The 20,314-nt window shown below is 44.5% G+C and overlaps 1 protein-coding gene across 1 annotated transcript in view; it reads right to left on the minus strand.

Moving 5' to 3' along the window:
• TAF11 (TATA-box binding protein associated factor 11) overlaps positions 1-20,314 on the minus strand; it is a 75,502-nt gene that overhangs the window by 37,112 nt on the left and 18,076 nt on the right. Inside the window, exons 2-4 of the mRNA XM_056557662.1 lie at positions 16,808-16,947; positions 16,638-16,725; positions 8,932-9,028 (exon numbers count right to left, since the gene is read on the minus strand). Of these exons, the coding sequence (XP_056413637.1) occupies positions 8,932-9,028; positions 16,638-16,725; positions 16,808-16,947 (325 nt within the window). The remainder of the gene's footprint in view (positions 1-8,931; positions 9,029-16,637; positions 16,726-16,807; positions 16,948-20,314) is intronic.

Genomic DNA, 20,314 nt, shown 5'->3' on the forward strand with positions numbered 1-20,314 from the left:
TTTTGTAGAGGCCTGGAGTGAAACTGAGCCCAAGCTACTGATTGGATGCATGATGTCATATGACCCAGAGTGGACATTGCTGTCCTGATTGTACAAGAATGGAGGCTTAGAAACCTGGAGACTAATGCCTGCAGTAATACCCTTTTGAAATCCGGAAGAAAAGAGGTCTGGATCCTTGAATCCAAAAGGGTACCTAGGAAAATTTTCCTCTGACTGGGAATAAGATCTGATTTGTCTAGATTTAGGATCCAACCCAACTTTTGGAGTATTGCTCTCTGTAAATGAAGTTCCAATTGAGGAACTGAGCCCACCATCAGTATGTCGTCTAGATAAGGGATAATTAGAATAGACTCCTTCCTGAGAAGGGAAACCACCTCTGCTATGACCTTGGTGAAAATTCGAGGCGCAGATGACAGGCCGAATGGGAGACAGAAAAACTGAAAGTGGCGGACCCCGGACCCCCACTGGATGGCAAATCTCAAATATTTTTGGGAATTTTAATGGATGGGAATGTGGTAATATGCATCGCGAAGATCAATAGTCGCCATCACTGCCCCCTCCTTTATTAACTGAACTAAAGTGCAGACTTCACAGTTTCCATCTTGAATTTTTTTGTAAACCACAAATTTGTTCAGGGGTTTCAGGTTTATAATTGTACGGAACTTCCCGTTTGGTTTGGAAACCAAAAACAGGGAAGAATAATGACCTAGGCCCCTCTGAAGGAGGGGAACCTCCTGGATAGCACCCAGGGTGAGAAGGTCCTGAACACCCTTGAGAACTAATTTATGTTTTTTTTTTTTACTCTGCTGAGTAACAACATACCTTGGAGGGGGAGGTAATGACAACTTGATCCGGAGGCCCCGAGATATTATCTCTACTATCCAGGAATTGGGAATTAGTGACTCCCAAACTGGGGCAAAATGGGAAAGCCTTGCCCCCACTGGCCTGGCATCATTGCTTAGGGTTGGAAGAGGATTGACAGGAGTTAGAAAATATATTTCTACCCCTACCTCCCTTCCTGAAAGACCAACGTCCTGTTTTCCCTTTACCTCCTCTGAAAGATTGGTCTGACTGGGAAAAAAGATGAAAAGGAGACTTTTTAGGTTGGATCTCATCTAAGGGCAATACTTTTTTATTGTCTGCTGCTTTTTCCAAAATAGAATCCAACTCTGGACTAAGCAAAAATTTTCCAAGGAAAGGATGGGAGCAGAGCTTACTTTTTGAAGTCATGTCTCCCGACCAAGATTTTAACCACAGTACACGCCTAGTGGTATTGGATAATACAGCAGTACGAGAAGCAAGTTTTACCGATTCTGCAGAGGCATTTGATAAAAATTAGATGCAATCTTAAGCAGAGGTAAGGATTCCAAAATCTGGTCCTTAGGGGTATCAGACTGGAGGTGGTATTCCAACTGGTCAAACCAAACTCCTAAAGTCCTGGCTACACAGGTAGAGGCTATACTAGGCCTTAACAGTGAGGAAGCAGCCTCCCAGGTCTTTTTAAGCAAACTCTCTGCCTTTCTATCCATTGGATCTTTAAAGGGGTTCTCCGGTGCTTAAACATCTTATTCCCTATCCAAAGGATAGCAGATAAGATGCCTGATCGCGGGAGTCCCGCAGCTGGGGACCCCCGGGATCATGCACACGGCACCCCGTTTGTTATCAGTCCCCGGAGCGTGTTTGCTCCGGGACCGATTACCGGCGACTACAGGGCGGGCAGCGTGTGACGTCACACACTGCCCGCCCTGTAGTCGCCGGTAATCAGTCCCGGAGCAAACATGCTCCGGGGACTGATTACAAACGGGGTGCCGCGTGCATGATCCCGTGGGTCCCCAGCTGCGGGACTCCCGCGATCAGGCATCTTATCCCCTATCCTTTGGATAGGGGATAAGATGTTTAAGCACCGGAGAACCCCTTTAAGTTGTGTAGCATCCTCGAAAGGCAGAGAGGTACGCTTTGCAACCTTAGCAACCGGGATATCTACTAATGGCATCGTGTCCCAGGTAGTAGAGTCTGCGTCGTCAAAGGGATATCGCCTTTTTAGACCCATAGGAATAAAAGCATACAAATTTGCATAAAATTATTAAAGTTGAATGGGCAAAGCCAGAAAAGAATGAACAGGGAAAGTACAGGGTTTCCTGTGTCCTAGGCCTCCAAAAAGCTCATCCTGGATAGAATTAGTCTCCTGAACTTCCTCTAAATTCAAGGTAGTACGGACAGACTTAATTAAGGATTCTAGAACATCAGAATTAAACAAGATTTTTTTCAAAGAGGAATCTTCCTCTACATGAGGATTTTCCACATATTCTCCTTCTTCCAATTCTGGAGATACACTTTCTGCAGAATCAGAAAAAGACACTGTTTTAGTCTTTTTTTTTTTTTTTACAGCTGAGACATTAACAGAAGTAGTGGATGCCACAGGGGTAACAGGTGCAAAAGAGGCTAATGCAGAGTGTATCTCTGAATGAATCATGGATTTAATTTCTTGCATAAAAGAGTTAGAGAGTCATCTTTTACTACTGATGCAATACATGATTTACAGAGGTTTAGAAGCAAATTCAGGAAACTCCTTATAGCAAATAACACATTTCTTAGGTTTTGATTTTTTTTTGGTTTAACCGAAGAACCTGCAGAATCCTTGTCTCCCTGCAAATACAAGGAAGAGAAGGATAAAACACCATGCAATGAAGATAGGCCACGGCGAAACCATAGGCCCTCAGTACTCACGGATCCTGGGATCACTGGAGGATCTGGAACTTTTGAAGGTGAGCTCATGATGCAGCCTTGTATTATCCAACGCTGGAATCAGGTAGAGCAGCTTCCATCTGGGAGAGGGGCTTCTTATAGGAATAAAGCCGGTCTCCAGATTCAACTTCCATGCTCCAGCGCGGGCCGGAAGTGACGACAGACGCCAGCATCCCGGCCGGAAGGAGATCTGCCGGGAGAAAATAAACTAAGAAGCGCTCGCGCAAAGTAAAGAACTCCTCGCTGAAGACAGAGACTGCTGCAAGGAGACCACACAGAGACCCACACGGTGCTCCCGCGGCATCCCTCCGCCTTCATGCTCCTGGAGCGGAACTGCAGAATGGACCGGACCAAAGGGGAGAAAAAGACAGGGGGTGTGCTATGCCCGCACCCAGAGTCTGCAAGGCCCCGGTAAGGACCTTCATGCAGGAGAGCAAAAAAAAAAAACAAAAAAAAAAAAACCTGCACCTCTCAGCTCCTTCCCTGACAGGGAAAACACTGGTGTGGAGAGGAAGGGGTGGGGAATTTAACCTCTCAGTGTTTTTTCCAGTCCCAATCAGTAGGAGGAGATAATCTCATTGGTGCTGTCGTGGAGACGTGGGGGGAATATACACCCACATGTGACCCCATTTCGGAAACTACCCCCCTCACGGAACATAACAAGGGGTACAGTGAGCATTTACACCCCACAGGTGTCTGACAGATTTTTGGAACAGTGGTCCGTGAAAATGAAGAATGTAATTATTCATTAGGACAGCCCACTGTTACAAAGATCTGTCAAATGCCAGTCGGGTGTAAATGCTCACTGCACCCCTTGTTACGTTCCTTGAGGGGTGTCGTTTTCCCAAATAGTATGCCATGTGGGGCGTTTTCCGCTGTTCTGGCATCACGGGGGCTTTCTAAATGCGTCATGCCCCCCCAAAAAACAATTTCATCAAAATTCGCTTTCCAACAGCCCAATGTTGCTCCTTCCCTTCTGAGCCCTCTAATGCACCCGCAGATCACTTTACATCCTCATATGAGGCATTTCCTTACTCAAGAGAAATGGGGTTTCAAATTTTGGGGGACATTTTCACCTATTACCCCTTGTGAAAATGAAAAATTTGGGGTAACATCAGCATTTTAGGGAAAAACATAACATTTTTCATTTTCATGTCCAACTTTATTGAAAATTCATCAAACACCTGTGGGGTTTTAAGGCTCACTGTACCCCTTGTTACATTCCTTAAGGGGTGTAGTTTCCAAAATAGTATGCCATGTGGGGTGTTTTTTTGCGGTTCTGGCACCATGGGGGGCTTCCTAAATGCGACATGCCCCCAAAAACCATTTAAATGGGCACTGTCATAAGGGACTACAACATATCAATTTTTGTACTTCAAGTACTACAACATATCTCTAATATACACTTTAATTAAAAAAAGTGATTTTAAACAAGTTTAAAATCACTTAAATTCTGCCACTAGGGGTCGCCCTCCTAGTGGCCGAATGCATTCGGCAGTGACGTCACTACTGAATTTCGACTCGTTGAAGACCGGCAATGAGTCGAAATTCAGGCACTGCGGTGCTCGCTCCCGCCTGTCAATCAAACAGGCAAGAGCGAGCACACCGATAGCTGGGGCTGCGCGCATTGGCCAGCTCCACTGGCCTCTCGCACAGCCCCGACCCCTTTACCCACTAGCGGTGTCAAATGTGCCCCCTGCGAGCGCTACCATCACCGCTAGCAGGTTCCCTGTGCCCACTAGCGGTGTCAAATGTGCCCCGCGCGAGCGCTACCATCACCGCTAGCGGGGTCCCTGTGCCCACTAGCGGTGTCACAAGAATGCAGAGTGCGGCTCTGTTCCCCGTCAGCTGTCAGGGTACGGGAACAGATTTAAAAGCCTCGCGCGCAGCTAACGCAGTACTGCGCATGCGCAGTACTACGCAAATAGCGTAGTGCTAACGCCAGGCTCCTAGCGCTGCCTACATTAGCCCTACGCTATTTGCATAGTGCTGCGCCTGCGCAGTACTACGTTAGCCGCACGCAAGGCTTTAAAATTTATTCCCGTACCCCGAGACCCTCAGGGTACGGGAATAGATTTAAAAGCCTCGCGCGCAGCACTACGCAAATAGCGTAGGGCTAACGTAGGCAGCGCTAGGAGCCTGGCGTTAGCCCTACGCTATTTGCGAAGTACTACGTTAGCTGCGCGCGAGGCTTTTAAATCTGCTCCCGTACCCCGACAGCTGACAGGGACGGGGAACAGAGCCGCGCTCGGCATTCTTGTGACACTGCTAGTGGGCACAGGGACCCCGCTAGTGGTGATGGTAGCGCTCGCGGGGGGCACATTTGACACCGCTAGTGGGCACATGGACCCCGCTAGCGGTGATGGTAACGCTCGCGGGGGCACATTTGACACCGCTAGTGGGCACAGGGACCCCGCTAGCGGTGATGGTAGCGATTGCGCTCGCGGGAGGCATTCTTGTGACACTATGACATTAGACAATATGGTGCCTCCAGCTGTTTCACAACTACAATTCTCAGCATGGCCTGACAGCTAGTAGCAATCATTGCATGCTGGGAGTTGTAGTTGGGAAACAGCTGGAGGCACCCTATTAGATAAATAAAACACTCATGCATAGACGATGTGAGGGCGGAAGCAAGCGCCCAGCAAGGCAGTGACGTCACGCCTGCTGGGAAGCGCCGCTTCCTGCCCTGCTTTATAGAGCAGATTTAGAAGCACTAAATCTGCTCTATTAAAGCGATTAAAACATTTTTTGAAGCCAGGTAGGGGGTTAGGGCTAGATTACTACTAGGTAGGGACATATTAGATTATATAGTACTTGGTGGGAGCTACCCTTTAAGCAAAATTCGCGCTTTAAAATCCCATTGCCGCTTCTTCTCTTCTGAGTCCTCTAGTGCACCCACAAAGCACTTTACATCCACATATGAGGTATTTCCTTACTTGAGAGAAATTGGGTTACAAATTTTGTGGGGCTTTTTCTCCTTTTACTCCTTGTAAAAATAAAAAACTATGGGTCTACAAGAACATGTTAGTGTAAAAAAATGCAGATTTAGATTTTTCTCCTCCACTTTGCTGCTATTCTTGTGAAACACCTTAACAAACTTTATAAATGTCATTTTGAATACTTTGAGGGATGTAGTTTCTATAATGGGGTCATTTATGGGGTATTTCTTACAGAAAGGCCCTCAAATCCACTTCAAACTTAACTGGTCTCTGAAAAATTCAGACTTTGAAATTTTCATGAAAATTTGTAAAATTGCTGCTATACTTTGAAGCCCTCATGTCTTCAAAAAGTAAAAACATGTCAACTTTATGATGTCAACATAAAGTAGACATATTGTGTATGTGAATCAATATATAATCTATTTGGAATATCCATGTTCCTTACAAGCAGAGAGTTTCAAAGTTAGAAAAGTGCAATTTTTTTTTCATTTTCATGAAATTTGGGGATTTTTTGGGACAAAAATTTACCACTATGTTAAAGTAGAATATGTCATGAAAAATCAATCTCGGAATCAGAATAAAAAGGTAAAAGCATCCCAGAGTTATTAATGCTTAAACTGACCGTGGTCAGATGTGCAAAAAATGCTCTGGTCCTTCGGGTCAAAATGGACTCTTTCCCCAAGGGGTTAAATGCATTCCATAATAGTTTTTCTGATAGAAACAAAACTAAATTCTTGTTGTATCAGGGTCAAACCTCATATCCACACACAAATATATACAGATAATGTACTTGTATTTAAATGGGCACTGACAGATGTAAAACGTTTTATATGTTGTACATCTTGGCAAAACAATAGTTTTTCTAAACATACTACTTAAAAACAAAACAAAAAAAAACAAAACATATTTTATTAAGGAAAACTGTCTTCAAAAATCCCACCACTAGGGGCCCCCATACCTCTTGGGGCACTGATGAGTCCCACAGCAGAATGAGCGTGTTCAAGGTGGCTGACTGACAAGGAGGAAGACAGCTTGCAGCAACACTGCTGTAACACAGAGTTTTACCAAACATGTGTCTCCAGCTGTTGCAAAGCTACAACTTCAAGCATGCCTGGACAGTCAAAGGATGTCTGGGCATGCTGGGAGATGTAGTATTGAAAAAGCTGTAGGCACATAGCTGAAGGCAACAATGCTGTAAAAAATAAATAAATAATAATAAAATTAAATGTTTTCCAAACAGTGTACCTCCAACTATTCCAAAACTTCAAGTGCCAGCATTACAGGATTGGCAAAGGATGATACACATGAATGAGATAGAAACATATAGAAAATGTATGCATAAAACTAATGTACTTTTAGCACTAAACCTTTGCACTAATTTAGAAAGAGTTATAAGTTATACACTCACCATATTGTCTTTGGTGGTAGAGTACAGGCAATCTCCAATAATCATTGTGTGTGTGTGTGTGTGTGTGTGTGTGTGTGTGTGTGTGTGTGTGTACCATAAAACCAGATAGGAATGGGTTAAAGAGCAGGGCTCTGTGAAATATGGGTAGATACATAAAAATGACATGTACCTAATCAGGATTAGCTAATGAGTAACATAACAGTTTAGTTTTTCTGTGGGATCTGGCTGGTACGCTTTAACCCCTTAAGGACTCAGCCCATTTTCACCTTAAGGACACAGCCAATTTTATTTTAGAGTTTTAGTCTTTTCCTCCTCGACTTATAAAATGTATAACTCTTTTATATTTCCATTCCCAGACCCATATGAGGGCTTGTTTTTTGTGTGACCAGTTGTACTTTGTAATGACCTCACTCATTTTACCCAAAAATGTATGGTAAACTCAAAAAATTATTTTGTGTGTAAGGAAACTTAAACGAAAATCATAATTTTGCTAATTTGGGGGGGGTTTCGTTTCCGCGCTGTACACTTTACGGTAAAAATTATACGTTTTCTTTATTCTCTGGGTCAATACGATTAAAATGATACCCAAGGTTACATACATTTCTATTATTGTACTGCTTTTAAAAAAATCTAAAATGTTTCTTCCAAAATCAGAATGTTTAAAATTGCTCTAATTTGACCACCTCTAACTTTCTTATTTTTCCGTATTCAGGGATGTGTGAGGGCTCATTTTTTGCCACATGATCTGTAGTTGTATTTGGTTAGGTTTCATTTATGTATATGCGAGATGGACGGAGGCAGGTGAGGGTACCTCCGTCTGCCATCTTGGCTGATCTGATCCCCGCAGCAGTGCTGCGGGTGATCAGATCAGCCATTATAAGTGCCGCACTGCTGCAGATGCAGTGATCTGTATTGATCACGGCACCTGAGGGGTTAATGGCAGACATCAGCGCGATCGTTGACAGCCGCCGGGACTGCCGGTAATGAAGCGAACGCAGCTCATGTGCTCGTGTCACAGTCGCGCGGTAAATGTATGGCACTCTGAGCTAAGTGACGCTAGCAGCACTGTACATTTACGGCGCATGTCCTTATGGGGATATACCTTACCTGTCCGATCACCCCAAAAAAAAAAATAATAATAATGTTTTATGCTCACTATCTCATCCTGATCATGTACATATAATTTTTATGTGTCTATGACCTATATTTCTCTCAGAATTAGCTTTATTTTTTAATTACCTTAATGTTGTCGACCAGAAGCAGGGGGGCGGCTCCCTTTCTTCTCCTCAGGTGATAACCACTCCCTCCCATCCACCCCCTTCCTCACTCTCCTCAGCCACTGGTCTCAGGAGTGAGCATCTGTAACCCTTCCCTTTCTGGTTTTATGCTATACGCACACAATGTGTGCTTATAGCTTTTGCAAAACTACAGCTCCCAGCATGCCCACACATCATTTGGCTGTGCAAGCATGCTGGGAGTTGTAGTTTTGCAACAGCTGGAGGCATTTGATTTAAGTCCCCCTGTATTAGATACACACACACACACACACACACATTGACTTCATTTATTCATACACATGCACATTACCTAGGCAACACAGATTTACACACATACATATATATCCACACACACAACCAGCCTTGTATGTATCCCATGAGGCAGGGGGGGCAGTTTTTTTTATTGGCTTTTTCAGTATGAAATACTGTTTTTTTTTGTTTTTTTTTATGAAAGCAATTGCAAAACCTATTGGTTATACATGCTATACCACATATCAAAAGTTTTTAGAACTGACAGTGCCCATTTAAGTAAGTGTTCATAATAAGCATAGCCTCTTACCTTCTTCTACAACCTCTCCAACAAAAACCTTGGCTATGCCAGACATGGCAATGACAACATTCTGGGAGACAGAGCAGCCAGTAATAGATTGAATGAGCTGTTAAGAATAAAAAATAAAAACAAAAACTAAAGCATCAGAGGAGATTAAAAGACCGGTTAATGCAGTAGTCAACCTCATTACTGCCAGCAGTGTGTTTGCAAATTGTAACCCTTGATGGCTGAGACATCTTGTACACTTCTTGGAATGGCACATCTAGTAATACAGGTAAACCTACATTATGTACATCTAATTAAGGGTGTATTTACATGTACAGGATCAACTGCATATATATAAGGTGGCAGATTTGAAGCTGTGTTTAATCATTTAGTTTACCCTTGAATCCCATTAACCCCAATAACATAAAGGATGGAAATGTAAAGTGTATGTTCACAAATGCCAGAAGCCTAGCAAATAAAATGGGGGAGCTTGAGGCCTTGATACTGGAGGAACATATTGCTATAGTTGGGGTCACTGAGACATGGCTGGACTCCTCGCATGACTGGGCTGTCAATCTGCAGGGGTTTATATTGTTTCGCAAGGATAGAATGAACAGAAAAGGTGGTGGAGTCTGTCTGTATGTAAGAAGTGGTATGAAAGTCAGTGTGAACGATGCCATAGTGTGTGAGGATTCTGAGGATGTGGAATCATTGTGGGTAGAATTACAAAAGGAGGGAAATACTGAAAAAATAGTATTTGGTGTAATCTACAGACCCCCTAATATCACTGAAGAGATAGAAGTTCAGCTTCATAAACAAATAGAGAGGGCCGCCCGGGCAGGTACAGTGGTAATAATGGGAGATTTTAACTATCCAGATATAGATTGGGGTCCGGGGTTGGCTAAAACTACAAAGGGGCGACAATTCCTAAATTTATTGCAGGATAATTTTATGGGCCAGTTTGTGGAGGACCCAACAAGAAGTGATGCCTTGTTGGATCTGATCATTTCCAACAACGCAGAGCTGGTTGGTAATGTAACTGTGCAGGAAAACCTTGGTAATAGTGACCACAATATAGTTACTTTTGACTTAAAATGTAGAAAACAAAGACAGGCGGGGAAGGCAAAAACATATAACTTTAAAAAGGCAAATTTCCCTGGGCTGAGGGCTGCACTACAGGACATAGACTGGGGGGAGGTGTTCTCAAATACTGATACAGAAGGTAAATGGGACATCTTTAAATCAACTCTAAATAACTATACAGCTAAATATATACCAAAGGGGAACAAATATAAACGATTAAAACTAAATCCTACATGGCTGACACATGATGTTAAAAGAGCAATAAACAACAAAAAAATAGCCTTCAAAAAATACAAATCTGATGGGTCAGCTATAACATTTAAACAGTACAAGGAGCTTAATAAAATCTGTAAAAATGTAATAAAAACCAGCAAAAATTCAAAATGAGACAGGTGGCCAAAGAAAGCAAAACTAATCCTAAATATTTTTTTAGATATATAAATGCAAAAAAACCAAGGACAGAGCATGTAGGACCCCTTAATAATGATAATGGGGAGGTTGTCACAGGCGATCAAGAGAAGGCAGAGCTACTGAATGGGTTCTTTAGTTCTGTATACACTATGGAAGAAGGAGCTGACATTGGCCAGGTCAGTGCTGGTAACACATCATGTAATGTACTGAACTGGCTTAATGTAGAGATGGTACAAGGTAAGTTAAGTGATATAAATGTAAGCAAATCCCCAGGACCGGATGGACTACACCCAAGAGTTCTTAGAGAGGTAAGTTCAGTAATATCTGTACCCCTGTTCATGATATTTAGAGATTCTCTGGTGTCTGGTATTGTGCCAAGGGACTGGCGCAAGGCGAATGTGGTGCCAATCTTCAAAAAGGGCTCTAGGTCTTCCCCAGGAAACTATAGACCGGTAAGTTTAACGTGCATTGTGGGTAAATTGTTTGAAGGACTTATAAGGGATTACATACAGGAATACATAGGGGATAATTGTATTATAAGTGATAGCCAGCATGGGTTTACTAAGGATAGAAGTTGTCAAACCAATCTAATTTGCTTTTATGAAGAGGTGAGTAGAAGCCTTGACAGAGGAATGGCTGTGGATATAGTGTTTCTGTATTTTGCTAAAGCGTTTGATACTGTCCCTCATAGACGTCTGACAGGTAAGTTAAGGTCTTTGGGTTTGGAAATTTTAGTTTGTAACTGGATTGAACACTGGCTCATGGATCGTACCCAGAGAGTGGTGGTCAATGATTCGTACTCTGATTGGTCCCCGGTTATTAGTGGTGTACCCCAAGGTTCAGTACTGGGACCGCTGTGGTTTAATTTATTTATCAATGATATAGAGGATGGTATTAACAGCTCTGTTTCTATCTTTGCAGATGACACCAAGCTTTGTAGCACGGTACAGTCTATAGAGGATGTGCATAAGTTACAAGATGACTTGGATAGACTAAGTGTCTGGGCATCCACTTGGCAAATGAGGTTCAATGTGGATAAATGTAAAGTTATGCATCTGGGTACTAATAACCTGCATGCGTCGTATGTCTTAGGGGGGATTAAACTGGCAGAATCACTGGTAGAGAAGGATCTGGGTGTACTTGTAGATCACAGACTACAGAATAGCATGCAATGTCAGGCTGCTGCTTCCAAAGCCGGCAGGATATTGTCATGTATAAAAAGAGGCATGGACTCAAGGGACAGGGACATAATACTCCCCCTTTATAAAGCATTGGTACTGCCTCACCTGGAATATGCTGTTCAGTTTTGGGCACCTGTCCATAAAAGGGACACTGCGGAGTTGGAAAGGGTGCAGAGACGCGCAACTAAACTAATATGGGGCATGGAACATCTTAGCTATGAGGAGCAATTAAAGGAGTTACAATTGTTTAGTCTTGAGAAGAGACGTTTAAGGGGGGATATGATAAACGTATATAAGTATATTAATGGCCCATACAAAAAATATGGAGAAAAACTGTTCCAGGTTAAACCCCCCCAAAGGACGAGGGGGCACTCCCTCCGTCTGGAGAAGAAAAAGTTTAGTCTCAAGGGGCGACACGCCTTCTTTACCGTGAGGACTGTGAATTTATGGAACGGTCTACCTCAGGAACTGGTCACAGCTGGAACAATTTACAGCTTTAAAACAGGATTAGATACATTCCTGGAACAAAATAACATTAATGCTTATGAAGAAATATAAAATCTCATCCCTTCCCCAATATCGCGCCACACCCCTACCCCTTAATTCCCTGGTTGAACTTGATGGAAATATGTCTTTTTTCGACCGTACTAACTATGTAACTATGTAAATCTGCAGCAGATCCTGTAAGTGTAAATACACCCCTAGGGTCCTTTCACACAAGCAGATCCCGTGCAGATTTTGTTACCACTAACTTCAATGAGCCAACAGAAATTAAGCTGATTTGCATATTTTCTGTGGACCTGTTGAAGTCAGTGGTAGCCAAATTGAAAGAGTGGATTTTTGCTGCTCAACTTCTGCAACAGATTTTGCTATCCATTGACTTCTATGGGTAGCAAAAACAGCAGCTGCAAAATATGCAGGCGTGAATGCACCCTTAGGGCTCAGTCACACGGGCAGATTTGTTAGCAAACTCTTATCAGGAAACACTCTGCAACTAGCAAATCTGCCCATGTGAATGTACCCTTAGGGCTCTTTCATATGTGTTTCCTGCAGCAAGTTTGAATTGGGACAGGTTCTTTCTGTTTCTTTTGGCGTGGGAACCGTCGGATTGTTTCTCTGATAGCCACCATGACTCTGTCCTGAATGGCTTCTTTTCTCCCCATTTTGTGTGTTTTGTTCTTCGTCCCCCCCCCCCCCCATATATAGAAAAAGAAATGCACATAAACAAATGCACAAATTAAGGCGCACACCAATGCTCTCTCATCAATACTTTATTGTAGTACACAATATATATAAATTAGACCACACAATTAAAAACACTAAAAACAAGGGGGCCAGATGACTCACAGCGTCCCTAAGCCACGGAGGGGAACCCCAGTTTCCTGGTAGCCCCCCCCTCAGGGACACCCGTCTGATCCCAATAGCACAATGAACACAATCCCTCTAGACAAATGAGCCCATATACATAGTAACACATAAGTAAATACAATATTGCATAATCAGTAGCAGCTGCATGAATGTTCACTTATTCAAAATAAAGTGCAAGGTCAAGAGAGATGATAAAAATACATCACAATGTAATAAATGGAGCGGTGTCCCCCCAAATCAGGTTCCCACGCGTTCTGTCACTCCAAGTGACTTCCTCAGGGGCACAAGTATTGATGAGATCGCATTGGTGTGCGCCTTGATATGCGCTTTTGTTTTTCTATGTTACTTTTGTGTTTAGGATACTAGCACTGGTAGCACTCTTATGGATATTATAGGTGGAGCCCGCTAATTTTAGTTTTTGACCGATTTCCATTATTCCTACTTATTGATTGGGGGATTGTGCTCACTTACGTTCATTCCTGTCTTTTTGAAATACTTCATTTTAAGATTCATGTGTATGTTCTGATTGGCTATGTGGGCCTTGTGGAACCGTTGGGATGTTATGTTGATGCCTTATATTTGTTCCTATTATAAAAACTTTCAAGAAAAATCACAGTTAAAAATAAATAAATAAATAATCCGCTGTTGAAAATGTGCCACAGAGAACCTGTCCCAATTCAAGCTCGCAGTTGGAAACACATTGCTATCTTGCAATTAAATCTACCTATGTGACTTCAATGGGTAACAAAATCTGAAGCAGAATTTGCACATTCACAATGTGAGCATACCCTAGGGCAGAAAATTAAATATCAGACTGTTTAAGGGTGTATTTACACATACAGTATTCCGTGCATTATTTGTTGTGCTGGATTTGAAGCTGCAAATTTAATGCTGTGTTGTAGAGCCCTGCATTGGGATCCCACGGACCCAATACAAAACTTATGGGCGCAGGCGGTAATGATGTTGTGTTGGGCGGTCAAAGTCTATGTCTGCTGGTCTCACAAATTGTGAGCACTCCCGCACTGCAGACCTGGCCGCTATAAATAATGTCCCATGCCCCCCTCTTGTTCAGTCCCAGCTGACTGAGCTCACCCAATGCCACACTGTGTTCACTGCTCACGCACAGCCTTTTGCTGTTTCCTCCCCCAATATAATCTGGAACTAGTGTACATATGCAGCACTGAACTGGAGGTGGTATGCAACGTACTATGTCGCATACGTACTACATGTACAGCAGCCACTGACTGATGAGTCCAGGATAGGCTCTGGAATAGAAGTCCAGTCACCCCATCATCTGATACATGATCGTAAATAGAGATGTATGTATATAAACTAGGGATGTCCCGATACTGGTATCGGGGCCGATACTAGCCATTTGCATGGTATCGGGGACTCGTTTAATGTCCCAGATACCATGCCCGATACCTGGTGCCACTCTGCTGCCCCGTTCTTCCGTCCGCATCATAGTGTTCCATGGAGGAGCATGTGACACGTCACTCCGCCTCCTCCCCTGCGCCTAGCGTAACGCTACGCAGGAAGCAGAGTGACGTGTATGTCACTTGCTCCTCCATAGGACAACACGATGTGGACGGGAGAACGGGACAGCAGAGCCGAGGAGGTGAGCTGCCTGCAAGGAGGGGGCTGCTACAAATGTTTAAAGGGGGGGGGGGGGGCATGTTGCTGTCAAATAGGGGGGCTGCTGCTATCTAAAGGGGCCCCTGCTGATGTCTAATCAGGGGGGGGGCCCTGCTGCTGTTTAAATGGGGGCCCACTGTCTACAGGGGGGCTGCTACTTATGTCTACAGGGAGGCTGCTGTCTACAAGGGGGGGAAGCTGTCTACAGGGGGGGCTGCTACTAATGACTGCCAGGGGGCTGCTGCTAATGTCTGCAAGGGGATACTACCTACTATTAAAGGCAATCTTACAGCAGAGTCACCTGCACTAACTTGAATTTATGGGTAGAAAGTGCAGATGCACCGATTCTACCGCTGCTCACCATGTGGTCATAGGTCTCGCCGCCAATGCAAATTCCCTGTTCTGTCCAATGGAGAAGAGAGAAATCTTGGCTCATACTACAGCAGCCACCTCCAGTGTACACAACAAGGACCCACATATCATACGGTAAACAGCGCCAGAAACCGGGTCACCCTGATGTCAGATTTCCTTTAAAATAAAAGTACTCGTACTTGGTATCGGCGAGTACTATAATTAAAGTATCGGTACTCTTAAAGAAAATGGTATCAGGACATAACTAGGGATCGACCGATATCGCTTTTCTAGGGCTGATACCGATAATCTGTGGAGGTTAGGGCCGATAGCCAATAACTTATACCGATATTCCGGTATAAGTTATCGGCTATTTACCCCCCCCCCCCCCACACCGCTGCAGATCATTGATTTAAAGCGGGCGCTTTAAATCAATGAACTGCAGCGTCTTTTGCGGTGCCATAGACCGCCGCCGCCACCCGCTTCTCACCCCCTGCCTGTCCGGGGGTCCTGAGTCCTATCACCGCCACTGCCTCCCCCCTACCGTCCCACTGCACCGCGTCGCACCCCCCACCGCACCGCCCCGGCCCCATTGCCTCCCCCATCCCCGGTTTTATAATTACCTGTTCTCGGGGTCCACTCTACATCTGGCTCCGGTGGCGTCCTCCTGAGCTGTCACTGTGCGCACTGACGGTGACGACACTCGCGACACTCGTCATTGCGACACTCGTCATTGCGCACAGCGTAACGCAGGACGCAGCAGGAGCCAGAAGTAGCGAGGACCCCGGGCCCCGGGAACAGGTAATTATAAAACCGGGGATGGGGTAGGCAATGGGGCCGGGGCGGTGCGGTGGGGGGTGGGACGCGGTGCAACGGGTCGTGGGGGGCGGTCGCGGTGCGGCATTATCGGCAAGGTAATTGCCGATACCGATAATGCCCAAAATCGTGATTATCGGGAAAACCAAACCGATAATCTGTCGATCCCTAGACATAACCCTTGCAATTATGGCCATATGGTTGCTGTAGTAAGCAGGGCGGGATTAGACACAAATGCTGTGGGAGTGGAACAAACAAAATAAATAAATAAAAAACATTCCACCCAGAAAAGTCAATTCTTTTACGTAAAAGTTTGCAGCTTAAATCCTGCGCATCAAATATGCATGGGATACTATAAATGTGAATAGACAAAGTATACACTGGATATTCTGTAAGAATAGCGATTATCTTGGTAAGGTAATAGTTGAAGTCGAACATACGGGGGTATTTATCATTGTGGGTGTAAGTAAAGCTTTTTTTCCCCACCTTTTTTTTTGAGTGTTGGTAATGTGTAGGGGCACTCAATTTATCATGATTGCAGGGAATTTGATACATTTTGCGCAGGTACACATTATCTGAAATTTCACTCTTCACATACACCAAAAGTTAAGTCTGGGCTGGTGTATTTTTGCGCCAAATTTGCGAAAAGTCGCAGTTGATAAATTCATTACCACTGCATTAGAGTAACCCTAACAGCTGGTCTGTATATAAACACTTAAAATAAAAAAGTAAAAAAAAAAAAAAAAAAGTGTAAAACCAAAAGTTGCAAAAAATAGCAGTGCTGCGCCAAATGTGCAACAAATCTACACACAGAAACTGCTCAAAACACAATGATAAATGCCCTCCATAATTATTGCAAACTAGTAAACACATTAACTATTTTACCCTTTTAATGGCAGCTTTAGGAAACGCAGACCGTCGGTACATCTCATAGCGATTTAGCTGTTCTTCTGAGAAGGAGGAAACCAAAATTCTTAAGGAGAAAAAAAAAGTTGTAAACATAAGTATCATTGTAGAAGGTATGAAAACTCACTGAGTTTCTAAGGGCCACTTACTGCATTTTCTGAATTTCGTCCTCATCAACTTTCTGCTTCTTTTCTCTTCTTTCCTTTACTTCCAACTTCACTTTCTTAGCATTAAGGGAATCTGGTCCTTCTGTTGTCAGCGCTACAGCTGGACCTTCCACTGCTTTTATCTACCAAAATAAGGTGCAAAACAAGGCAAAAAGAAAGCAAGGTGAGGCACTGTGATTCAGATATTACCTTTTCTCAGGCACACCGTATATTTAATCATGATGTAAGAAGCAAACTAATCTATTCATCTTAAGGATAGACATGTTAGACAACATAATTGACATGTTAGACAAGTTTGTTATGAATCTAGGAGCCACCAAAAAAAAAAAAAAAAAAGTTAGGAGCCAGGATGCTGCATGTCACATAATGTTACATTACATTGGGACGTTAACTGATGTCATTACTGTCCCCTTATCTCCCACTTGTGTGTCACCATTATTACTGCTGCCTCATCTCCCTCATGTATCCTCTCATCTTTAACCCCTTAACGACGCAGGATGTAAATGTACATTCTGGTGCGGTGGTACTTAGCCCACCAGGACATACATTTACGTCCTATACATTACTGCGAGGAGCGATGCTCGGGTCATGCGCGGCAGTTCCCAGCTGCTGAAAGCAGCCAGGGACCCGCCAGTAATGGCAGACATCTGCGATCGCGCGGCTGTTCGCCATTAACCCCTCAGATGCCATGATCAATACAGATCATGGCATTTGCAGCGCTGCGGTCACTAAAATGATCGGATGGCCTGCAACGCTGCCGTGGAGATCCGATCATCCAGAACGGCAGACAGAGGTCCCCTCACCTGCCTCCACTGCCTTCCACAGGTCTTCTGCACTGGTCTGAGATCGAGCAGACCAGAGCAGAAGATGACCGATAGCACTGAACAGTATTAGCAATCGAATGGGGACTATTAAAGTGTAAAAATAAAAGTAAAGATTCCCCACCCCCATAGTAAGTGGCAGATTGCGCGCGCACACGCCCCCCCCCCCCGCACATAGTAGGTGGCAGATTTCTCCAGTCTCCCCCCCCCCCAAGAGACAATGGCTCTTCACCCTGTCAAACTTCCTACCGAGTGCCGCTTTTAACTGTAGATGCTTCCTTAAGAGTCATTTACAATTAAATGCGGGACATGTGGGCCGTTCCAGGACGGCGGGACATCCCCCCAAAAGCGGGTTGAATCCGCGACGGTTTGGAGGTATTCACATTTTAGACTTTTTTTTTTGCCCCCACAGGGGTCTATATCATGCAATATTTCATTTGCATACACTATTCAATGCTATGCCATAGCATAGCATTGATCTATGTTATCAGTGCTCTGGTGCTCCAGCCTGCAATGGCTGACTGGGAGCTTCAGAATACTGATGGGACGGTAAGGAGGCAGGCAAGTGCACTTCCGCCGTCCTCTCAGCTGACCCAGGACATTGCAGTTTCATTGAAACACGTGCCGGGCAACGGTATTGGTGTATATTTTTTTTTCTATTGACTATTATGTCTAGGGTTTCTTGTTACACCAGACAGCACCTTTATGTAGATGATTTGTGGTTGAGCACGCCAATATAGATCTCTTTTGCTCTCTGTGACATGTTGAATGTTTTGGTAAATGACAGGTACACTTTAAAATGGGTTGGCCACCTTCAACAAGATTAAACCATTGCTATAAGTATGACTTGGGCTAAGTGTTTTTTTTTTTTTTTTTTTATACAGTTTAACTGCTCTAAAACACCAGGCATTTGATGACTACATTCAAGTCAATGGGACAAGCAGTGTCAGTTGTGCAATGTTTTTCCCACATGTTCTCCAGGAATTAGTCTAAGGCTGCATTCACATTACGTTTGCAGCCTACGGTTTTACTCAGTTTGACTCTGGTCGGCTCATTAAAGTAAATGGATTTCGACGCCGGTCCGGCTGGGGTACGGGAGCACCCGGTTTTGCCCTCCCCCAGCTAAACGTTATGTGAATGCAGCCTTAGCCGGAAGAAATCATCATGGTGTCTGAGCTGGAGAAGAAAAAGGAAAGTGAAAGACTCCGGTCAGAGAAGAAGTCACCTGATATAAAACTGTATGTAATCTCTTATATGGTCTGTAGTGGCAATGATGATGGTTGTCAGTCACCTGATATAAACGTATGTAGTCACTTATATGGTCTGTAGTGGTAATGATGGGGGTTATTGGCAGTCTGTCAGTATAGGAGGTCCTCTTAACCCCTTAAGGACACATGACGTACTGGAACGTCATGTGTCCGCTCCCGATCTATAACGCGGGGCCACAGCGTGGCTAATAGTGCGCGGCATTGATCGCGGTGCCGCGCGATATTAACCCTTTAGACGCGGTGTTCAAAGTTGAACGCAGCGTCTAAAGTGAAAGAATGCCGGTTAGCTCAGTGGGCTGCTCGGGATAGCCGCGGCGAAATCGCGGCATCCCGAGCAGCTTACAGTAAATCAGGAGGGTCCCTACCTGCCTCCTCGCTGTCCGATCGCCGAATGACTGCTCAGTGCCTGAGATCCAGGCATGAGCAGTCAAGCGGCAGAATCATCGATCACGGGTTTCTTTTGAGAAACCAGTGATCCATGTAAAAGATCAGTGTGTGCAGTGTTATAGGTCCACCGTCTACGTTGGCGAAACGCAGGCTGCTTAACCCTCTGCTGTAGAAACTGAGGGAGCATCACTTGCCATGTGTGTGGCTATATCAGTTTGGCATCTCCATCCTGAAAGATGGAAGACGTCTCTCCATTCGGCATCCTGAGGAGCTGGAGAAGGTGTGGGAGTTCACGGGCCTCGATACGATAGTGGCTCCTTGTAGATATGTGCCATACCCTGCCTAAATTACAGATAACTCATAAAGATGACAAGATGAAATACCCGAAAGCCTGCTAGCAGGCTCCAAAAGCCCAGAAACAAGTGGATGTGACCTAACTTGCGTGTCCCCTGGTTATCTCTACGTTAAGTTGCCTTGCCTGTTCTTTACCTCTTTTACTGTTAGAGTTGTTTGACCCTTGAACACTGGCACTGTTTTCACATGAAGACGACCTTTCTCCTGTGTTGTCACTGGGACTTTGCTACCCGAGGCCCTGGTTTATTGCTTGTGACTGTAAGTCACAGTTTCTACTGCACCTTTTACTCCACCGGCCTGAACCCGTTGGTTGCTGATGGTGCCACTGGCCGTACTACCCCTCTGGTGGCCCTCTTGTCCCCTCCTACCACCGCTCACCATGGCCTCTTACTCAACCCTCTGAGGACTCCACTCACCCGGCAGAGCCCCTTCCCGATTCCACAAGTATCTGACCTCACTACACTGGACGATTTGCAGATGTGGAACTGCGCTGAACTAAGGAACAGCCCAAAGGGTCTAAATTTGGTCTCTATGCCTATCGACCCACCGCATTGAGACTTCTCTACTCTTTCCCTCCTACTTCTCTACTCTTTCCCTCCTCCTCCTCTCCCATCCCCCCCTCCTGTTGTTCATCAACTACACTTGTCCACCTATACCTT

Source organism: Hyla sarda, chromosome 2, assembly GCF_029499605.1.
Source record: "Hyla sarda isolate aHylSar1 chromosome 2, aHylSar1.hap1, whole genome shotgun sequence".
Classification (NCBI taxonomy): domain Eukaryota; kingdom Metazoa; phylum Chordata; class Amphibia; order Anura; family Hylidae; genus Hyla; species Hyla sarda.